The sequence below is a fragment of the Streptopelia decaocto genome (assembly GCF_964273445.1).
Source record: "Streptopelia decaocto genome assembly, chromosome: 2".
NCBI lineage: Eukaryota > Metazoa > Chordata > Aves > Columbiformes > Columbidae > Streptopelia > Streptopelia decaocto.
In genome coordinates, this window is record NC_138655.1 from 120847534 (window position 1) to 120866816 (window position 19283).

The window sequence follows — 19283 nt, forward strand, 5'->3', positions numbered from 1 at the left end:
TCTGCTTAAAACTAACAGCAAGCAAGCATGAAACCTTTGTCAATACAGACCACAAGGGGTTGTTGCAAGTTTGGGAAACATTGATGTACATTTTTGTTTGATGTACCAAACTGCTTTTCCCCAATTGAGGAACCATACTGAGTGACTAGGTGGTTTAAAAAGCTGAATGAATTTCACAATGGCAAAGTTTACTTCCAGTACATTTATTTAATGGCTGAGGCAACTGATGAAAGGGAAATAAAAATCTGATGAGGAGAAAAAAAAAATTAGACTAGCATCTAGACTCCCCCAGGACAATTTCTTTCCTTTGTATCCTCTGTACTGACAGACAACATATTTGCTTTCTAGCTAATTATCAACAAGACTAAAATTTTACATCTTTGATGTGTATGAGATCAAAGAATATTAGGAAATAAAAGTAAGATTAACATAATTGTCTTGTACAGCTATAATAAACTATGACTACGTATACAATCAGAAAACTTGCTCATCAGGAAACCATAAAATAGAATCAATTGAACTAAACAAGAATCTTGTTTAACTTTGCTTCCTCAGCAGCTTCTCACCTCTCCTGACAGCCACCACTGGATCACAGATGCAGAGCCGGGAAAGATGCCTTCCCCCGATGTCCCATCTGACACCCTGAGACCCACAGGATCTCCTGTTTGATTTGTTGAGCCTTTTAAAAAAATGTAGCTGCCTTGTGCAGACACAGCAGGCCATCAGCAGCAAAAGAACTAAAGGATCTCTAGGTCCAAAATCACATATCTTTACTGCTTACGTGATCTAAAGGATTAATTTCTATTTCTTTTACTACTATTGTCTATGTTATGTGCACACACAGAGCAGTAGTAGTGCTTCAGTAGTGCAGCCTTTTCCTATGATGCATATAGGATACAGTTCTCATCTATCATATCTATGTTCGAGTTACTATGTTCACTTTACAAAAAAAAAAAACCCAAAAAACAAACAAACAAAAAACCCAAAACAAAACAAACAAAAAACCCCCCAAAAAACAACAACAACAAAGAAAAAAGATGAACTGGTGCTTTGGTATATACCTGCATCTAATTCATCCTTACCATGGCTAAAATACTGTGTTAGGAGTACTGTATTTTGTTTAAACTATCTACAAGAACAATACTGCACTGTAACAACCAATAAACATCTGGCTTTGATTGATCTGCCTTCAGCCTTTATACACATAGTGTGTTTGTTTACTCCAGAAATATCTGGTATTCCTACTTCCTCCTCAGCTCAACTGTGAGAAAAAAATCCAAGGGCAGCCAAAAGTAACTGCCTCGTAAGAGTAAAATGGGGTGGAAACATTTGGACCACTTCTGCTCATCAAGGTGAAGTGAAAGGTCTACTTATGGCTAGGAGCTGTGAGCTACTCCCCAGAGCAAAACCATTTTGAAGGTTTTATTTGTTATCAGGTGGCAGTGACAATGAAAAACGTCCATTGCACTTTGAGACAGCTGGTAATAAAGCAGTGTAGGGAACGACTGACAGAATAACAGTTATTCTACCGGTGTAGCTTCTAAGTTTTTACAGCCACTCAGCTGGAATTATACCATTGTATTAAAAGTGGTTTAGGATATAAAAACCATTTGATACACAAGGGCTCTTTCCCTCCCCGAGGAATCAGAGTAACAAAATTTGGGAAAAGCAGGCTTTTTGCTTGATTGAATTTAGATATTTTTACTGTGTAGTTTTGCTTTAGTTCACACAAGGGCAAGCCTGAAAATGTTTCCTTGCTGACAACTGCCTCATTCAGCACCCTTGCAAGCAGCTCCCAACAAATCGCAGTCTTCAAAGGCACATTGTTTTTGTTTGTTCTCATTGTAACAGATGTTTTGTATCATGTACTTCAACGAACTAATTCATCTGCAGAGGACCGCCTACTCTGGCTGGTGTGCATCCAGCTGTGGAAATAGCTCAAGTGTCATCTGTGGCCACTTTCATTCCATTCTTCTGATCTCACAGGATCTCAGTGACCGCATCCAAGCCCATAAAAAATAAACAGACCTGAGAACATCCTTTTAAAAAATTTCCAGCGGAGGAGTAATGCTACTCCAGGCAGGAAGCCTTTCTGGAAAGAATGTAACTGATGCTGGAGGACGATTCACTCAGCTCTGGAAATCTCCTCCAAAACATGCTGCTTTTATCGTATGAACTACCCAGTCAATATTAAGAGTTGCTGGAGCAATGTCATGTGTGATTTTGATGGAGCGGAGAGCTTCTGACTAACTCAATGCCATATCAATTAGCCTGAGCACCAGGCAATCAATCACCACTTCTTCTCTGAATGTACTGAGCTCCCATTAGGAGCTGCATATACCGTGAGGCTAGTTCATCTCAACACACTGGGCACTTTTATATACTGTGGCTCTACTGTAATATTTCTAAAGTAGAAACAAAATCAATCTGAATTGCTCTGGAGTGGAAGAATATCCCATTAACAGCTGTGCGCCAAGATTAAAATGTATTAGTGGACAAAAAATAGTCTGCGTCTGTAAGAAGTCAATTACTACTTTCTTGAAAGTGACCAAATAAAACATCCAATACTAATAAAGAATAGACTTTCTGAAAATGCCTTTAAATCAGCTGGGATCACTTCATCACAAGTCAAAACATGCCTGGGATGGTACAACCATTCCTTGATTAGCTTCCTTAGAAGAAGGTGCAACAAGTTGCCTTCTGAATTTGTTGAGAAGTCGACTGCAGTTTCCCACAGGAAATAAGTAGTTCCTGATAAGATGCTGATCAGACACTTCAATATCAGATCCACTGGGTTTGTTAATTACTTTCAAACCACTTAGTCAAGTCACCCATTAAGAGGAAATTATTCAATTGCAGATCCACTGAACTGAGAAACTAGGTGACCAAAACTCCTTGTGGAGCTTGAATTATCCACCTGTATAAGAGGGCTCACAATATGTCAAACCAAGTAGTTAATTTTGGTTTTGAGAAGCAACTATGGCTGTATTTAATTAGACAGCTAGGCAGGATTTTTAATACTGTACAACACCAATTACTGGAATATTTCAGAAACATTTTGGAAGCCTTTGAAAACGTTCAGGAGAATTAGAGTCTTATATCAATCATCAGAACTGATTCATTGCTTTTAGAAAGTTGCATTCCAAGTTTCTTAACTCTGCAGAGAAAATGTTCAAATTTGCTGGCAGCTGTCCTATATTTTAGAGATGATGATTCATCTTTTCATTTCTGATCAGGTGTATTTGCGATAAGCTTGCTATTTGGGTATCCCTACAGGTCAGCTGCTTCAAGGTCTAAGCAGATCACCGCAGAGGCCAGAACATGTTCATGACATTTACCATCATTCCTAAGTCAGAGGCTGGCAAAATGGACTCACAGCGAAGTTAAACTTTTTCACATTAGCGTGTACTGACTTCACAGCAACCAATTAACAGATGATATTTAGGGTAAAAATGGGTGCCTCTCAGAAGACCCTTTTGGGACTTGTAAGTTTTTGTCTACCACACACTCTAACTTTCTGATAATTCTGCTGTTGCTTGGCTTGGGCTCCCACTTTGGAGCGTGTCAGAATGATAGATAGCATTATTTGAAATAGAGAAAATACTTCTCAGAGGGAAACTACCGCATTTGAGCAAAACTATTGTCCTTTAGAACATATAACATCCAAAAGTGATGCCTGTGACGTGCCTAGGACTTATACTGGATATTGGAATTATTAACTTAAAAGAGTTCCTTCACTTGTCTTTATCCACAAGAATTTAACTAGCACAAAAGTGTTAACATAGCCTTTTCTTCTGTGAGAAGAAGAATAAATATGGTATAATACCCAGTTACATGTTGTCCCAGTTTGGCCAAAAAGATGAAAGGAAAGAGCAAGGTACAGTCTCATACTTCATTTGACACAACAGCACTCATGGCATACTCCTACTTACTCTTTTACTTATCTGTTAAACAAAACGATGAAAAGAGGCTCAGAGAGGATTCAAGTACATTGGCATATTTGGGAAGCAAGCAGATAACATCACAAACAAATCACGACTTGTCACCATAGCCCACACTCTCAAAGCCATGAGCCGTACCACTGATTTTTAATGGGAAGACAGATTTGAATGGCATGTAAAACTCCAGGAAGAATGACAAATGAACACAGCTGAATATCCAGTCCCCATGTGAGGAAGTTCTCTTCGATTATGGTAACCTAAACTTCTCAAGTTCTATTGCAAAATCTTTACAATGAGCTCAGCTGGCTTACAGCAAATACACCTCCAATATTTTTTTTTCTGAATGGATGCCAGTTGTATACATCAATCTATTTATATTATCCCTGTGGCAACATCTGTGCCCAGAGCAAAATGTTTCTTGGTGTTCTAGCCAAAGCTGAACTTTGTCACCGAAGGATAAATGGTCAGGGTTTACTACCTTGGAAAGTGGAGGCAAAACTAGTATGGAGGGCCCGGGACCTACTCCAGAAAAGTCACACCTGCCTGTAACATGAACAGTGGCATGGACTGAATGTAGGTTTCCTGTGGTGAGCACTGAGCCCAAATTCCCTCTTGGCAGCAGCAACAGCACCAAGAGTACCTTTTCAAGACCATTTTCGCTCCCCATCACCCTGCCCTAAGCCACTGCTTAAAATTGGCTCTAAGGTCACCTCCTGTTAAAGTCAATGTGCCCAAGGTGTTGAACACCTATGAAGATTTAGGCTGAAATCTTCTAAAATTGGATATCAAGTGGAGGCTGAAGATGTGAACTGCATATTATGGTCTATAGAAGGCACCATGAAAACAGGGGGGAACTGCACAAGTCGTTCCCTTCATATTCTTGTTTTTCTTGTGCTGTTCCCAGGGGAAGATGCAGCCTGTTGCAGCTTTAGCTGTCGTGATGAGTGTCTTTACTTGCTGAACTTGGAGCGGGAGTTAGCGAGGGAGGTAATACAGCTTTGCTACTTTCACAGACACAAATCAGGGAGAAACAGCACTGCACCTGCCTGTCTATCAGAAACACTCAAACCGTTCCTGACAAATGTCCACCCCCTCCTTTCCCTGAAGTAAGACCTGTGACAGGCACCAGGAAACGCTCATTGCATCAAACACTTCATCCTCATTTAAAATAAGTACACTTAGAGCAATTCTCTCCTTTCCACAGAAATGACATGCCCTGCCAGCAGGAAGAAGTGTCAGTGATGGAGTGCGTACAACCACGCTTCTCCCAGAACACTGCTGGTGATCCTGGCCCACTGGAAACCAGGGTGAGCCAGGAGCAAGTTGCAGCAGTGTGCATGGACCAGCTTTACAATGGCAGGTCCCTCCCCCTACCTGCCAACAGAAAATATGCCTCTAGCCTCAACCCCATCGGATGTGGGACATCCACAAATGTGACACCCACCCTCTTGGCTAGAGGCAGGCGATAGACTAGTAATTTCCAAAGCTGCAAGCAGGAGGTTTTCTTATTGATCGCGCTGAAGAGGAAGTCTATCAAGCTGGGAGCTGACATAGACTCACATCCTGTGTGGATTGGGCAAAGAGGAGGTGCATAATGATTTACAGATTGCTGTACTGGAAAAGTACAAAGGCCGGCTGTCTGCTCTGTGAATCATATGCAACCCTATTGTCCCACCATGGAGATCAGTAGCAGGGTGTCAACCCCATGACCCTCAGCTTGGAGCTGAAGAAATCATCCAAGTTATTCTGGACTGAGCCCTGGATGAGGACTCTGTCTGCACATGTTTTTTCTCTGTGAGTTATATGGCTTTTTAGGAGGCAGAAGTAGACATTTGATAACAAGAAACACAGTTTTCTTCCTGCTTTGGGATGTGTGTCTGCTGTGCGGTGTGTAAAGGTAACCTCCCCTCAACTACTCGCTCTGAAAAGCACAGTGGTGAAAGGCTACACCTGGGATTTGGGATGGATGTTAGAGACAGGGACAACCCAGCCTGCAGTGACTTTACAAAACCTCCCAGGTAACTTATTTAAAAGGCATGGAGTGGGAAGGATGCTCAGCAGACATCTTTTAACTAGGTGCGCTCCAGGCTGTAGTCAGTAATAAGGAATAACAAATTGTGTTTAAACCACGTCTGGAAGAAGAGAAATTTCTATCCCTAATTTCCACTTTCCTTTAAACAATAGGCCATTTGATAAGAAAGTCTATCCTGCTGGAAGTGCATCTCTCTTTGGCAGGTAGTTAAAAAAATAATCATTCCGTGGTTACACTAAATAACAACTCAGCACTTCTTAAAAATTCTTCAGACTCTGTTCATCTGTTACTGTGTTACACAACTCATTCTTCATCAATCCACTATGAAACAGTCAAAGAATGTTCTATGTTTATACTATTATATTTCACTATTTGTTTTTGCAATCATTAAGAAAGAGGTTAAAACCATGCTCTCAACAATGTCGCAGATACCACTGATTCATAACAAGAAGTTATTCACGCTGCTGAATACATGGACTTAGAATGGCTTCATTCCTAATTTACACCAGCCTGAGAGCAAAACAAGGCCACGATGTTACAAGCTAAAAACTGTAATTAAGCAATCACTCCACTTCAGTAGGACAGAAGTCAGTCTAGGGAAGATACACAATTTGACATAGATTTGCCTCTGTACTGCAAAGCTTAGGTCAATATAACATTCTTTATAAAGACATTTGAACTGAAATGAAAGCATTTTATCTAGTAGAGTAAAAAATGAATAGCAAACATTGGTAGACCTGACTACATTCAATAATAAGCCATTACTTATGATATCTTGGATGTTTCTAATTTCCAGGTTGTCAAATCGCAGTGTAAATTTATACATTAATATAAAAAAACTGTTCACACCATGTCTGCAAAAATAATTTTAAAATAATTATGTTATTAAGATGCTTCATCAGTTACAGTCGAGGAGGTGTTAATTAGTCAGCTACTTACTCAGACACCTCAATAAGTGTATCAGAAATGAACACAGAAGGGAAAAGAGAAAAAAAAAAGAACAACAAAAAAGCTACATCTAAAGGGCAGAAGCAAGATTTGCTAAAAGTCTATCTGAGACTTTGCAAATGATATACAAACACTAACAAAAGGTTTCTCATATAGATAAATGAAAAACAAGGCACAGAACCCAGAGCTGGGCTCCTCAGACAGTGAGGACGGGGTACACATTAAAGGTACTTCACAAGTAGCCCAAACAGGATAAGGACACTGCCTTGCTATTCCACATGAGCCACCAGACAGCGCAGGCAGCTTTCTGAGAAGGTGACTTCAGGCAAAGCAATGAATACAGTCAAAGGAGATGAAAAACCCAGAGAAGCCACTCACTGAACTCCAAGTGTGGATGCAAATGAAAAGAGGACCCAGTACTGGATCATCTCTGCTGCAGAGCAATGGGAGAGCTGGCACACGTAAGCACAGGTTCAGTGGCCAGCACTAAAGGATGTTAATGAAGACAGAACACAGATAAAGCAAAGATAAAGCTAGCTAACCTCATTTTTTAAAGAAAATGACCTATTTTCTAGACAAAGGACATGCAGCAGATCTAAGCTCTCTCAAGGTCAATAATGTATTTCAGGCAGTGCTACACCAAAAATTACTAAACTTTGGGGATGATAAACAATTAACTAAAGAGAAAATGACAATAGGTTGTGGTGAAAGACAAGCTATGCTGCTTCAGTGGGAGGGTCACTAAAATCTCCATGTTTTTAATAATGCCCTTGAATAGCAAGATTTGGGGAAATTACAACGTTTTGAGGCAATGTCAGTAAAGTGGCAGATTGAAATACCGTATAAGAAGGACTGCATTAAACTGAGCAAGGTGCAAATTCATTAAGACAATTATGGCTAATCTGAGGTTTCCTTTAAAACAGAAGAGCAATTGCTGGAAACCAGGAAGGAGGAGAAAACCTAGGTATATCAGTGAATTACAGGGTGACTGCATTACCAAGGTCATGTGCACAAGGGAAAAAAAAAGGTGTTATTTTACAATGCAGTGAAGTACTCTCAGCAAAGAGAAGGAAGTATTAATGTTATTGTAGAAAAGGTGGGAATACTGTGAGCATTGGCTGCCCCAGAAAAATGAATTCAAAGTGGAACAGATCCACAAAAGGGTCATCGTGGCATCCAGAGGTACAAAATCCCTAAGGTATTCCAAAGGCATTGTGATGTTGACATAGTATAGATAGCATAGAAAATGAAGATGCAGGTAAGATTTTTGTCTATAAGTTATTACGGCGAAATCCAGAAGGGGTTAGAGTTACTAAAGGTAGGGGTGAATGTTTCACCAAGAACAGATGAATGTAAAGTGAATAGGAGTACCTTTACGTTGGAAATTAAAAATGCAGTACTAAGCCTCAGAGCAAAGGTGTTCTGAATCAGGCTTTCTGACAGGATTAGCAAGAGGCAACAAATCAAACTATTTAATCAGGTTTTGGAAGGGATTATATAGCATGGTTTCTGGATGCAGCAGGAATCCAGAGTCTTATAAACTGGACACTAAGTCCTTAGACTACATTATTATAATTTTTACACAACTCCTGCACGAGATAAATCATGATGTAATCACAAGTAATATATAGATTAGCTAGTCTCCCCTACTTATGTAAATTGGTCCTTGAATACACTTGCATAACTTAATGGTAATTTACGGAACTGCTTTTGTTCTAAGGATTAGGAAGGTGCCAGAATCTCCTTCTTCAATTTATTGCTGCAGCCGTGATTTTCTTCTCATTCAGTTTCACACCTATGCAATTCAATTTTCTTAACCAAAGTTAACTTTGACTTATACCGGTAAAAAACAGATTCAGTGTTTCTCCTTGTAGCTAGGATGGGCTTATTTTAATATTTAACAGGAAAATCCTAAACATTAATAGTATCATTGTGAGGCTGTGTTTAGAGGCATCTGTCAAGATAGGCCATTGTTCCACCAGACTTTTCACGAACATCTAGTGAAAGCTATTTAGTGCTGACAGTTTTATAATCTAAACAGATGAGATTAAAAAAAAAAAAAAAAAAAAAGACAAATGGGAAACTGAGGCTTAGAAGAAAGATGTTTTCTCCAAGGTCACACAACAGATCAGCGGCAGAAGAAAAAGTATTTGTCACTAAGTGCTCTAAGTCTATCCGCATCCTCTGAAACCAGTGCAAGGAAAGGCAAGCTTGGGTCAAAAAGGAGCTTGAGCAATGTTGAATATAGCTATATTTTACATTTACAGCTGAACAAGTATGCAAGACTTCCATTTGGAATTTTCTTCCAGTAACAGTTGAATCCTCTGCGACAAAAATCTGTATGAATACCATATTTTCAAAAATAGTAATACAATAATTAACTCCGCAGTTTACACCTTGATTCTTACATGCCCCTTCCCTCCTCAGTTGTATATAAAAGAATATTTTATCAACAGTGTAAAACCTGACTTGATCCTTCACTAGCAGGAATTCACATTTACAACTTTGGCAGGCTGTGCCAGTCTTTATAACTCTTATTTTGGGGTCATTACAGTTACAGTGCTGCCCCATCATCACTCTAGTTGTGTAACACTGCTGCTCCTCCATACTGCTCTTCTGGGTTCACAGGGTTGTTCCCTTCTCCAAAAAGGCCTTGTGCCTCAGCTGTAACAGAAACACTGATTTTCTGCAGTGCAGGGATGCAGTTTGGGAAGCCGAAAGGAGATCCAGGTCCCTTTCCGCTGGAGAACTGTCCTGCAGCAACAACCTCTATCCTTAACTGCACTACAGAAACAAGAACCACATCTCTGTCATGGGAAAGGGACCCGCTGCTGTGTGCAGCAGGCACCCACAGTAGATCATTCCCAGCCTTGTCACCAACTAGTGTGAAACCTCTGTGCTCCCGGAGCACAGAGCTTATTCAAAGCTTTTTGCTGCCTGTGGCAGATGAAAATTGTTGCCTTTCCTTTCCACCCTCCCAGGACTTGCACGTTGGGCAATTGTACTATACCACCAGCTGTGTTGCAAGAGGGCTTGTGTCCCGCTTAATTCCTACATATCATCTTATTTAAGCCAGCGTAGCAGAGCTCTCACTGCAGATGCTGGATAATATTATCATCAATTGCAGACAATGGACATCATTACCAGGCAAAAAATAAGAGATGGTCCAGGATGGAGGATAAATTTGAGAGGATCGTAACATATATGCATCCCATGCCTCTCTAGTTCACAGCACACATATGCATGTGTAACCATAATGCAATACATACGGCAAAAATATTTGATGGTGAGCTAAACTGAGAAGTCATCTGACAAATTTATATCACATGTTTACCTAATTCACCACTTTGCTGAGCCCATTACTTTCTGCATACTCATTAATCCAACTCTTGGCCTGTAATTAATACCATGTGCTTGCACAGTCCATCGCTCTCTCCTGATCCCATCACATTCTGCCTGCTTATTAATCTACCACCTGGACAATAACTAACTTGACCAGTGCTAAACAAATGAGGAATTTTTGGTCAAAATGACAAACATGATATATGAACCTTACAGTGGGTGTTCAGGTTTTTGACTTGGTGTAAATTTAAAACTTGATGTAAACGCAAATCTACATGCAACCAGAAATGTTACATATATTAGATGAAATAAATAAAATACTAGTGATTTTCAGTCTTAGTTGATGTACATGGAGTTGGAAAAGTTAAAACAGACTGCAGGCTTTGTACAAAATTAGAGATTGATTTTTTTTAAAATGCACTACATTCTTCCACAGAAGGTACTCTAATGTCTATTGATTAATAACTATCTCTTAAAACAACAGCTCCCTTTGATAAACTTACTGCTTTTAAACAGCTGTTGTGTTAAGATTTTTCTTGACAATGAAGACTGACGATAAAGGTTGCATCTCTTCTGTTAAAAATAAATCAATATTCCATAACTTCAACCAGAATTTCCTGGCTTCAGAATCTCTGGAGTACCTTTCAGATTTAGTGTTGGCCTCCTTCTTTTCCAAATATCTTTTCCATTTACTTTATAGATTTGTATAAAATAAACAAGATATGTTTTTTCCACTAATGTAAACGTATTTTAAAAAAACCCTTAGACTGATGGTTTATCCATTTAATATTCATACTATCTGTAGAATATTTGAAAGAAGAGAGAATTTTACTAGAACTGTTAAGCCTTTTCAGGATAAGACAGCAAAGCACAAGTTCCTCAAATGCAAGAGTTTGTCTAATGGAGATGCTCGTAGTTCTCCCAGCCATGTTTTCTGAATGAATCCATATGTGGTGTGTCTTGCTGACATCACAAAAAATGTCCAGTTTCACTAGGGGACTCTAGCAGAGTGTCTGAAGAGGTTGTAAGTCTAACTTGGATATGTCTTTTTCTGCCATTCATAATGTTTCTTATTAATTTCTACAACAGCAGAACAAATGACTGCAGCAATACTTTGATACAATTCCAGAAGAGCTGTCTAATCAAATGTACAAACCCCTACACCTGAGTACGGATATAAGTTGAGTGAATTGCTCACACTTATTTCCCTTTAGAGGTGTGAGTTGGTTGAGCTCTTCTGTGCCGGGTACTCTCCTTAACATTACAGCACCTGGCACTAAAGAGGGTTGGTAAGTGTGTGCTCAGCTGAGGCTGAAATCACCAATTTAGTAGCACCGAGACAACTGGTATCTATGGTGGGTGCTGGGTGAGAGGCAGGCAGAAATGACCTCATACAAGCCTGCCTGTCCCAAAGGAACATTGCCAATTACTGTCTTGATTATCAGAGTTATAGAATTGGCAGTCCTTGATTTTCTGCCTCGGGAAACACTGGAATTAAAATTGTTCAGCAGAACTTTGGCATTGGTATTCGGTTAGTTATTTCAACCTCTAAACTCTTTAGCCTTAAAAGTTCAAGTAAGTTCATGTTCAAAGGATCTCTTAAAAATACACAGCTAAAAGTTAAAAGACTAGCTGGAGATTCCAATTTCTAAGGATTATTTCCTGTTTACTTTTCATACCAGCCAGCCAAACTCTCACATTTCATCTTGGAGACAGGACTCAACTGTCTACAGAGGACAAACTTTGTTCCCTTGCACTCGACCAGGCAAATGCAAGATGGAGTCCTGGCTCTATTTGCTAAAAAGGTAGAGCAACAATCGAGAGGCAGAGAAAGGCGTTTTGGGAGAGGGACACTGAACAGAGCACAAGGAACTTCTTTGTTCAAGAGTGGACGAATCAAAACACTGAAACTGCTGTGGTATTTTGGGCATCATCCAAAACAACAGAGCTGCTAGTGAGAAAATGAAAACTGATATATTTCAGTTGGACAGTTTGTACTTTTTATGCTACATTCATGCACGACAATCAAAAGGCAAGAATCTGGAGTCCTTACTCAGCCTCACTTCTCACCAAAGCAGAGGTTTTACACTTCTCATGAAATAAGAAGCATTCTTGTTGTTGCTTTTAAAGACAGACAGATTCCATTCAGCCATAGGCCACAGGAAGAAAGACAGAAAAAAATAATAAGGGCATTTGTTAAGACATTGACCTTTCTAAAAGGGCTATAAGGGCTTGAGAAACATCCAGAAGACAAGTTCTCTGCAAAGCACTTTATCATGATCAATAGTAGGTTTTTCCATATGCTGCGCTGCTTGCACCCTTCATGCTGCCACTGGCATATTCCTCCTGCAGCTATTACGCAGAAACTCTTCCAGACTGACAAGAACATCTATTTGTGCATACACAGGGATTACTTACAGCCACACAGTTTTACTTGCAACTTAGAAGAGGGTAAAAAGAAGGTAAAACCAGTGTGCACATACATGTGCACATAGAGTATTTCTGTTAGTTCACTAAAAAAAAAAAAAATTTAAAAATTGCCATTAGAGAGGAAGAGTACATATATATTATTTGTAATAAAGACTGAATCAAAAAAGTTTTACACAAATGTCATCATTAATAAAAATGAAGATTATCCATATGCAAATTGACTTTAAACAACGTTTTTCAAAGTTTTCCCTGAACCATTAGACAGCCTTCAGTGGCTACAGGAAAAACACACTAATATGGCAAATGTTATAAATCCCTAGAATAACTCTTGTCCCATTTATGTTTTGATTCTGTCATCACTATCCATCTACCCTTATCCTGAGGCAGCAATGAAATACAAGACTTGTTTCAAGTAGGGATGAGTGAGCACTGTACTTTGAAAACTACAGTTAACTGAATGGAGCCCATACTGCCACCAGTGCATTAAATGTTATGTCAATATAAGTCCAAACCCACACTGCCATAACTCTTCTGGAGCTTGTCTTCCAGTACAACTAGTGAGAGGGACCAGGGTGAAGGAACAAAACTGGCAAATTTGAGGCATTCTTACTCAGACACAGTGCAGTCGATATGGCCAAAAAGTGCTGAAGGCTCCATTTACAAAGGGTACTTTTCTCAGAAATGTCTGACTCACACATGAGCCTCAAGGTGAATTTTTCATCATGTTCAAACTCAGTTTTCCAAAACCCTGAAGGCTGTGCAACCACAAAGATGTGGGAGGTTTTAATGTGTGACCCTACTATACTAGTAGAAGAATATTTTAAGACTATTTATTCTGAAACTATCAACCTATTTGATAGTAATTTTCCATGGCTCTTAGTATAAGGCCAGCAAAACCCACTGATAGTAAAAAATAAAAACCCTTTTAAAATTGTATTTTCAGTTGCTCATTGGCATCAACCTATGATACCGAGGTTAAAAGTGACAGGGAAAATCATGAGTAAATTATGATATACCTGCAGAGTCCTTGACTGCCCATCTGACTTTCCTTCATTAGGAAAAGAAAATTCTGACTGTTTTTTTCTCACAGAATGTCATTTTCGCTGTTATTTGCTTTTAAGGAGATACCAAAAGTAAGAAAACAAACAACACTGAGCAACGGAAAGCATTATATGCAAATATTTTCCAGTTAATATATGTGTTATTGCTGCCTATTAGGGTCAGAGGGTTATCTGGTTGTAGTCTAAAAGCCACTGAAAGAATTGGAGATACCTTTCAATACAGTGTTTTGTTTTTTTAAATCCACCAAGTAAATGCATACAGAACGCACCCATCAGGAAAATGCGGCTGAAATCAATATATAAAGGGAAATAAAGGAGCAAGATCTCTGGCATGCCAAGCTACTGCGGGGGCCATCACTGAAGACAGCACGTGGCAGGCAGGGGGCAAAGGAGATGAGCTGGGCAGGCAGAGCAGAGGCAGGCACAGGGTGGTAGCGCCGTGCCGCACAGCTCTCCCCTCCCAAAACTGTCCTGGTTGTGCACAGCATGCTGAATGAAAAACCTCCTTTGTCTCCTCTACAGCACGGTCCTGCCTATTTTTCGGTCATGAGGGACACAACATGTGTTAAATTATACATAAATATCAAGTAGGACTTTGTCGGAAATGAAAAGCTAATCATCCAGTAACGTGATTTAGGGGATACTTATAATCAAAACAAAGAATTAACCATCAGCATTTGAGCAATTCAAACTGTGCTTTCTGTAAGAGTTCATCCCTGCTCACAAAGTATAATAGAGGCTTAACAAAATATTCTCCTTCCTGGGGCAAGGGGAATGTAATATTTATCTGCACTGGTTTCCAGTGGGACATCACATACCACAATCAATCATCTCATAAAATATTATGAAGTAAAGCAGTGGCAATTTAGATAATAACATGGCAAACTAAGTTACAAGAAGAAACAAAAAGCTAATCAAATTAGAAAGTTCCCAGTTTCATAAGCTCACAGAGATAGTAAGACTCGTGTCTTAAATACAGCCAACTTTATCGGAATCTTTCCTTCATTTTTTTTTAAGCTATGGAGGTGCCTAGAATAGAGTCTATAGTTAGGCCTGAAACTACAGCAAACTTACAATAGACACATATTCTTTATTTTCTTTCAAAACAGGCCATTAATTCTGATGCCTCTTGAGTCCTTTGTGTAGTAATTCTCTGACAACTTGTCAGACATTTCTAATAAAGAATTCATCTCTGAATGAAACCTGGGGAATGGTAGTTCTGCCTTTTTGCTTTTATACTTCTCCAGTACTAAATGCCTCATGTCCATTTATTTAAGAACATAATCTTGGGAAACTCATGGGAAAAATCTTTCAGTGAAGAGACTGGAATGGCTACAGACAACACATGGAGGTAACTCACAATGGCAATGACACTGAAACTGAAATGTTACACCACATATCCTCTGTTCCTCTGCTTTTCCACCCACGAGCACACATCCTTTCATTGACACAACTGTCTGGCTGGCAGCGAACGCAAATTTTACTCAGCATATTGAAGGTGCCACTCACTATAAAAGTTATTTTTCGCTTTACAGCCTTTTACCAAAGGGTAAATACATCCAATTACCACACCAAAAACACCTCTTCTAGTACTGCACAAAAATGTTTTGCTGAACACTGTCAAATAAAACTCAAACACAGATATACACAAAAAATGGCATTGTTAAAATGCTTAGGTTTTCCTTTTAGAAAGGAAGTCTTTCTGCAAGGATCAGAGACTCTTGCTTCAGCAAGTCTGATAACTCATCATATACGCACATCTAAGATTTCTTGTGATCTGCAATTAAATCCAAATATTAGAATACAGGATTGATTTTAACTGTGAGCTAGTTTGATACTGCTTGTCTCCCTACAAGGAGCACAGCAGTAGCACTTCTCCAATGAGATGGAAACTTCCACCCGTTCTGGAGAGGTGCAGCATCGCAATGGTGGGAATTGGGCTTCCAGGAGACAGTCAGTCCCACGCTATGGTCATTGCCCGGTGAGAGAAAACTGAAGAACTTGTCTCCAAATAGTTGAGGGATGTAGAAGGGGCCTTCAAATCAGGATGAGAGTCCTGTGCTATTAAATGGGGATGTAGTGTAATTATATCCATGTTGTTGTACAGCTAATTCTCACTACAGGTTACTGTAGTGTGAAGTCAAAATATTTGAACACAGATGTGAATAACAAACAATTCTAAACAATACACCTGTTGCTAGATAGGCCAAAAGACCTGGCCATGAGGCCTACTAGAAAGTTAATATTAGACTAATAACAAATGAGATGTCTAGCAGGAATTAACTCTCAATTATAGAAAAAGACCTATCCCAGAATTGAGAATTCAACCATGCACAGGGAACTGACAGTTGAGTATCCAGTGATTATTGCCAAATTTTGTGGACATGCTTAACCTAAAGTAAATTTTGCTCATTATAATATCATTTTAATTAAAAAACCCCATCTCCTCGTTGAAGGATACTGCCTCCAGGAGAGGAACCCTAATCACTGAGTGTGCGTAGTAAGAATAATGTTATATAACTTGTATGCAAATATTGTAACCAAGCAGCCCTACAGTGCTGTCCTGAAGGCGTGTGTATAGGAATAAGTTTTTGTATAAATGACTGAGACTTTTGTATTGCTGGTAAGCTAGTTTAATCTAGCACCAACTTGTACCACTCTGTAATAAAACCAATATGTCATCTCTGTGTGCAGAATTTATCTCAGTTGCATGCACACCAGGTAAAGAACCCTGTTTTAGGGACAACACACCTTCATTTTCATTTTACCCTCCTCATATAAATCAATGTATTGATGCTTATGTGGAGTATATGTTTGAATTTTGATTAATGATCCCATTAAGTGCATCCATACCTGAGAAACTGATCAAAGGTAGGAAAGCAATTTGTACATAGTGGGATTCAGTATGTTGTTTCCTTCTGGTCTATCTCTAATGTTTAGGCGAAGTGCATTAAGTATTTCTATGAGGTAAATAAAAAATCACCTGCACTGCTTCTAATGCATGTTGGCTGAAGTGGAATGTAGCTTTAAGTAGTAGTTATAAATTAATGGAAGATGACAATTTACTCAAGGAAAATCAAAGAGCTGATTGGTCAAATCACAAAGCAGATTCAGATTTGGCAGAGACTCTGTAAGACAGTTGTGCTTTACCCTTTTCCAGTACTTGAAATAAATTACTGAGGCATTGAGGATCCTTTAAAGTATATACAACTACAAAGGACTTTTTTGATGGATAAGCATATAAGGAAGGGCTAGCGTGTTGATCCTGGCAATTCAAAGTATGCAGGAATGCAGTTATCTTTCAGTCCCTGAAGCAAGCTTCAGAAGCAACACTTTAGAGCTTGTTATTCTCTTACAATCAATGCAATTAGATAGCATATCACCCATCCTCCCCGCTCCTGGTCCATAAGCAGCAAAATCTTTATATCAGAGGGCTCTTGTCAAAGGGAGCAGTTGGCTGCTTTTACATGACCTAGGACTTTAATGGGGTTGACAAGCAGAGGGGGGCTACACTTTTAACCGGATATAAGCAAGTATCCACTTACTGTTGGTTGCATAACATATGGCGGATGAGGCATCCATGAAGTACTCTGGACCTGCATATCAAATACTTTTAATTAGCACAGAAAAGTTTAAAACAGAACTTCAAGATTTACGTGAAAATATTATTTCTATTACAACAATTTTGGCAAAGACTTAAGTCATTTAACTCAATCCAAAATTCATTTATGCTTCAGAAATTTATTGACAAAGCAAAAGCTTTCAAATCTCATTCAATAATGTTTTCTACCAAAGTCAGAAATCTGAGTGACTGCACCACTTCCATGATCGACACTGTTTTGTCTCATAAAGCAACCTTCAATATTCCATGTTGTCTTATTTTTAAATTCATATTGTTTGCTTTCATCTATCAATATAATCATGAACATGTCACCCAACCAACAGTGGAGGAGACATAAAATGTTCAAAGTTTATTTTCAAAAGTATCTGTATGAACTTTTAAAGGTATAACATTTTCAGAGATCTCAGAATGATTTATTCCATTTTCAGTAAGAACTGAAGATCTAATTCAGAGTTTTTGAAGCTTATTCTAATTGAAAGCTTCTATGGCAAAGCTGGCTTAAGATGTCCCTGCCCACCAGGATCAGCTCTTACCTTGGGCATCATGGGGTCCATTCCCACCACAACTCTATATGCCTCCCCAAAGTCCTTCTTTGTTGTTCCGCTTTATAACTGACATGTAACAGATTCCATAGATATACCTATTTTATTAACATTTAAATGCATTACAGAGTTCTTGTGTGTTTGTGGTGGTCGTAACACCCTCTGGTGCTAAGCATGATTAGCCCATATGCTACCACAACTCAGACTCAACCCCAAGAACTGCGTATCTCTCCTTCCTTTTTTATCTGTCTGGGCACCACAAAACACAGGAACTACATAAAGATACCACTGTGCCACAGGCATCCATGGGCACCTCACGAGTTATCTCCAACCTCACAGAGATGGTAATGTGGCATCTCAGACAGAGCACCAGCAGGGATGACTAGGAGAAAACTGCAAGGTCCCAAGTCTGCAGATGCCCTGTGATTTTGTTCATGAAGCAAGTGGTGAGAAATAAGTCTATAATTGTGTGCCTCAAAACATGCTGAAGTTTATCAGAGTAGAATTATTGTTGAAAAGCAAGTTCTGTGAAACATCTTTAGAACCAAACCTATGACACACACGTAAACACACTTCTACCAGAAATTTTGGCTATTGTGAATCTCCCCTAGTTAAAATACATCACAGCTGCCACAGTTTGCTGCTGCTCATTGCTCCCACCCTTGCAGTTCCTCCTCTGTGCCAGGGCAAATGTCTCAGGGCTTATACTGCAAACTATCTACAGAGAATGATATGGGTAGAAAAAAACAACCAACCTACCCAACCCAGCCCAACCAAGAACCAAACCCCAATATTTTTGGTGTGAATGCATCAATCCACGAACTGATGCAATGGTTCAAGCCATGATGGCAGAAGTGAGCAACTGTGGAGCAGTGATAGGAATAAGTAGCTGAGTGGTCTGAATTCAGTGGCCTGAGAAAGAGGGAGGAGGTACAAGTCTCTTAAGCCAGCTTTGCTACTGAGAAAAGCACATGCAAGCTGCACTTGTATGTCTCTGGCACTGACATTTCTTTGGTGTTGCTGTTTACTGAAATTTACTGAATTTATTTCACCAAACAAACCTTTGTTTGGCAAGTGTTACACAGCCATCTAAAATGAAATAACACAAAAGTAAAAAAAAAAAAATATAAAAATTACAAGAATCATTTATCTTTGAAGATCAACTTTAAAGCACAGTACGTGTAAGCACAGCCTCCCAGAATTAGCCATAAGCAGTAGCTTATAGTCTCAAAAAAGCCCCAAACAAAAAAACCCCGAACATTAAGAACAACCCACCATATAGCTTTGCAAGTTTGGGTAGTTTATCTCAGGTAGAACTTGGAACTGGAAGTGCACTGATGCTATAGGACAGAAATAATTGAAATG

At 39.2% G+C, this 19283-nt stretch overlaps 1 protein-coding gene across 5 annotated transcripts in view; it reads right to left on the reverse strand.

Moving 5' to 3' along the window:
- RBMS3 (RNA binding motif single stranded interacting protein 3) overlaps nucleotides 1–19283 on the reverse strand; it is a gene marked incomplete at its 3' end in the record, with an annotated part of 709654 nt that overhangs the window by 50242 nt on the left and 640129 nt on the right. For all 5 annotated transcript variants that reach the window (XM_082045370.1, XM_082045371.1, XM_082045373.1 and 2 more), the window contains one exon: nucleotides 17300–17350. In XM_082045370.1, the coding sequence (XP_081901496.1) occupies nucleotides 17300–17350 (51 nt within the window). The remainder of the gene's footprint in view (nucleotides 1–17299; nucleotides 17351–19283) is intronic.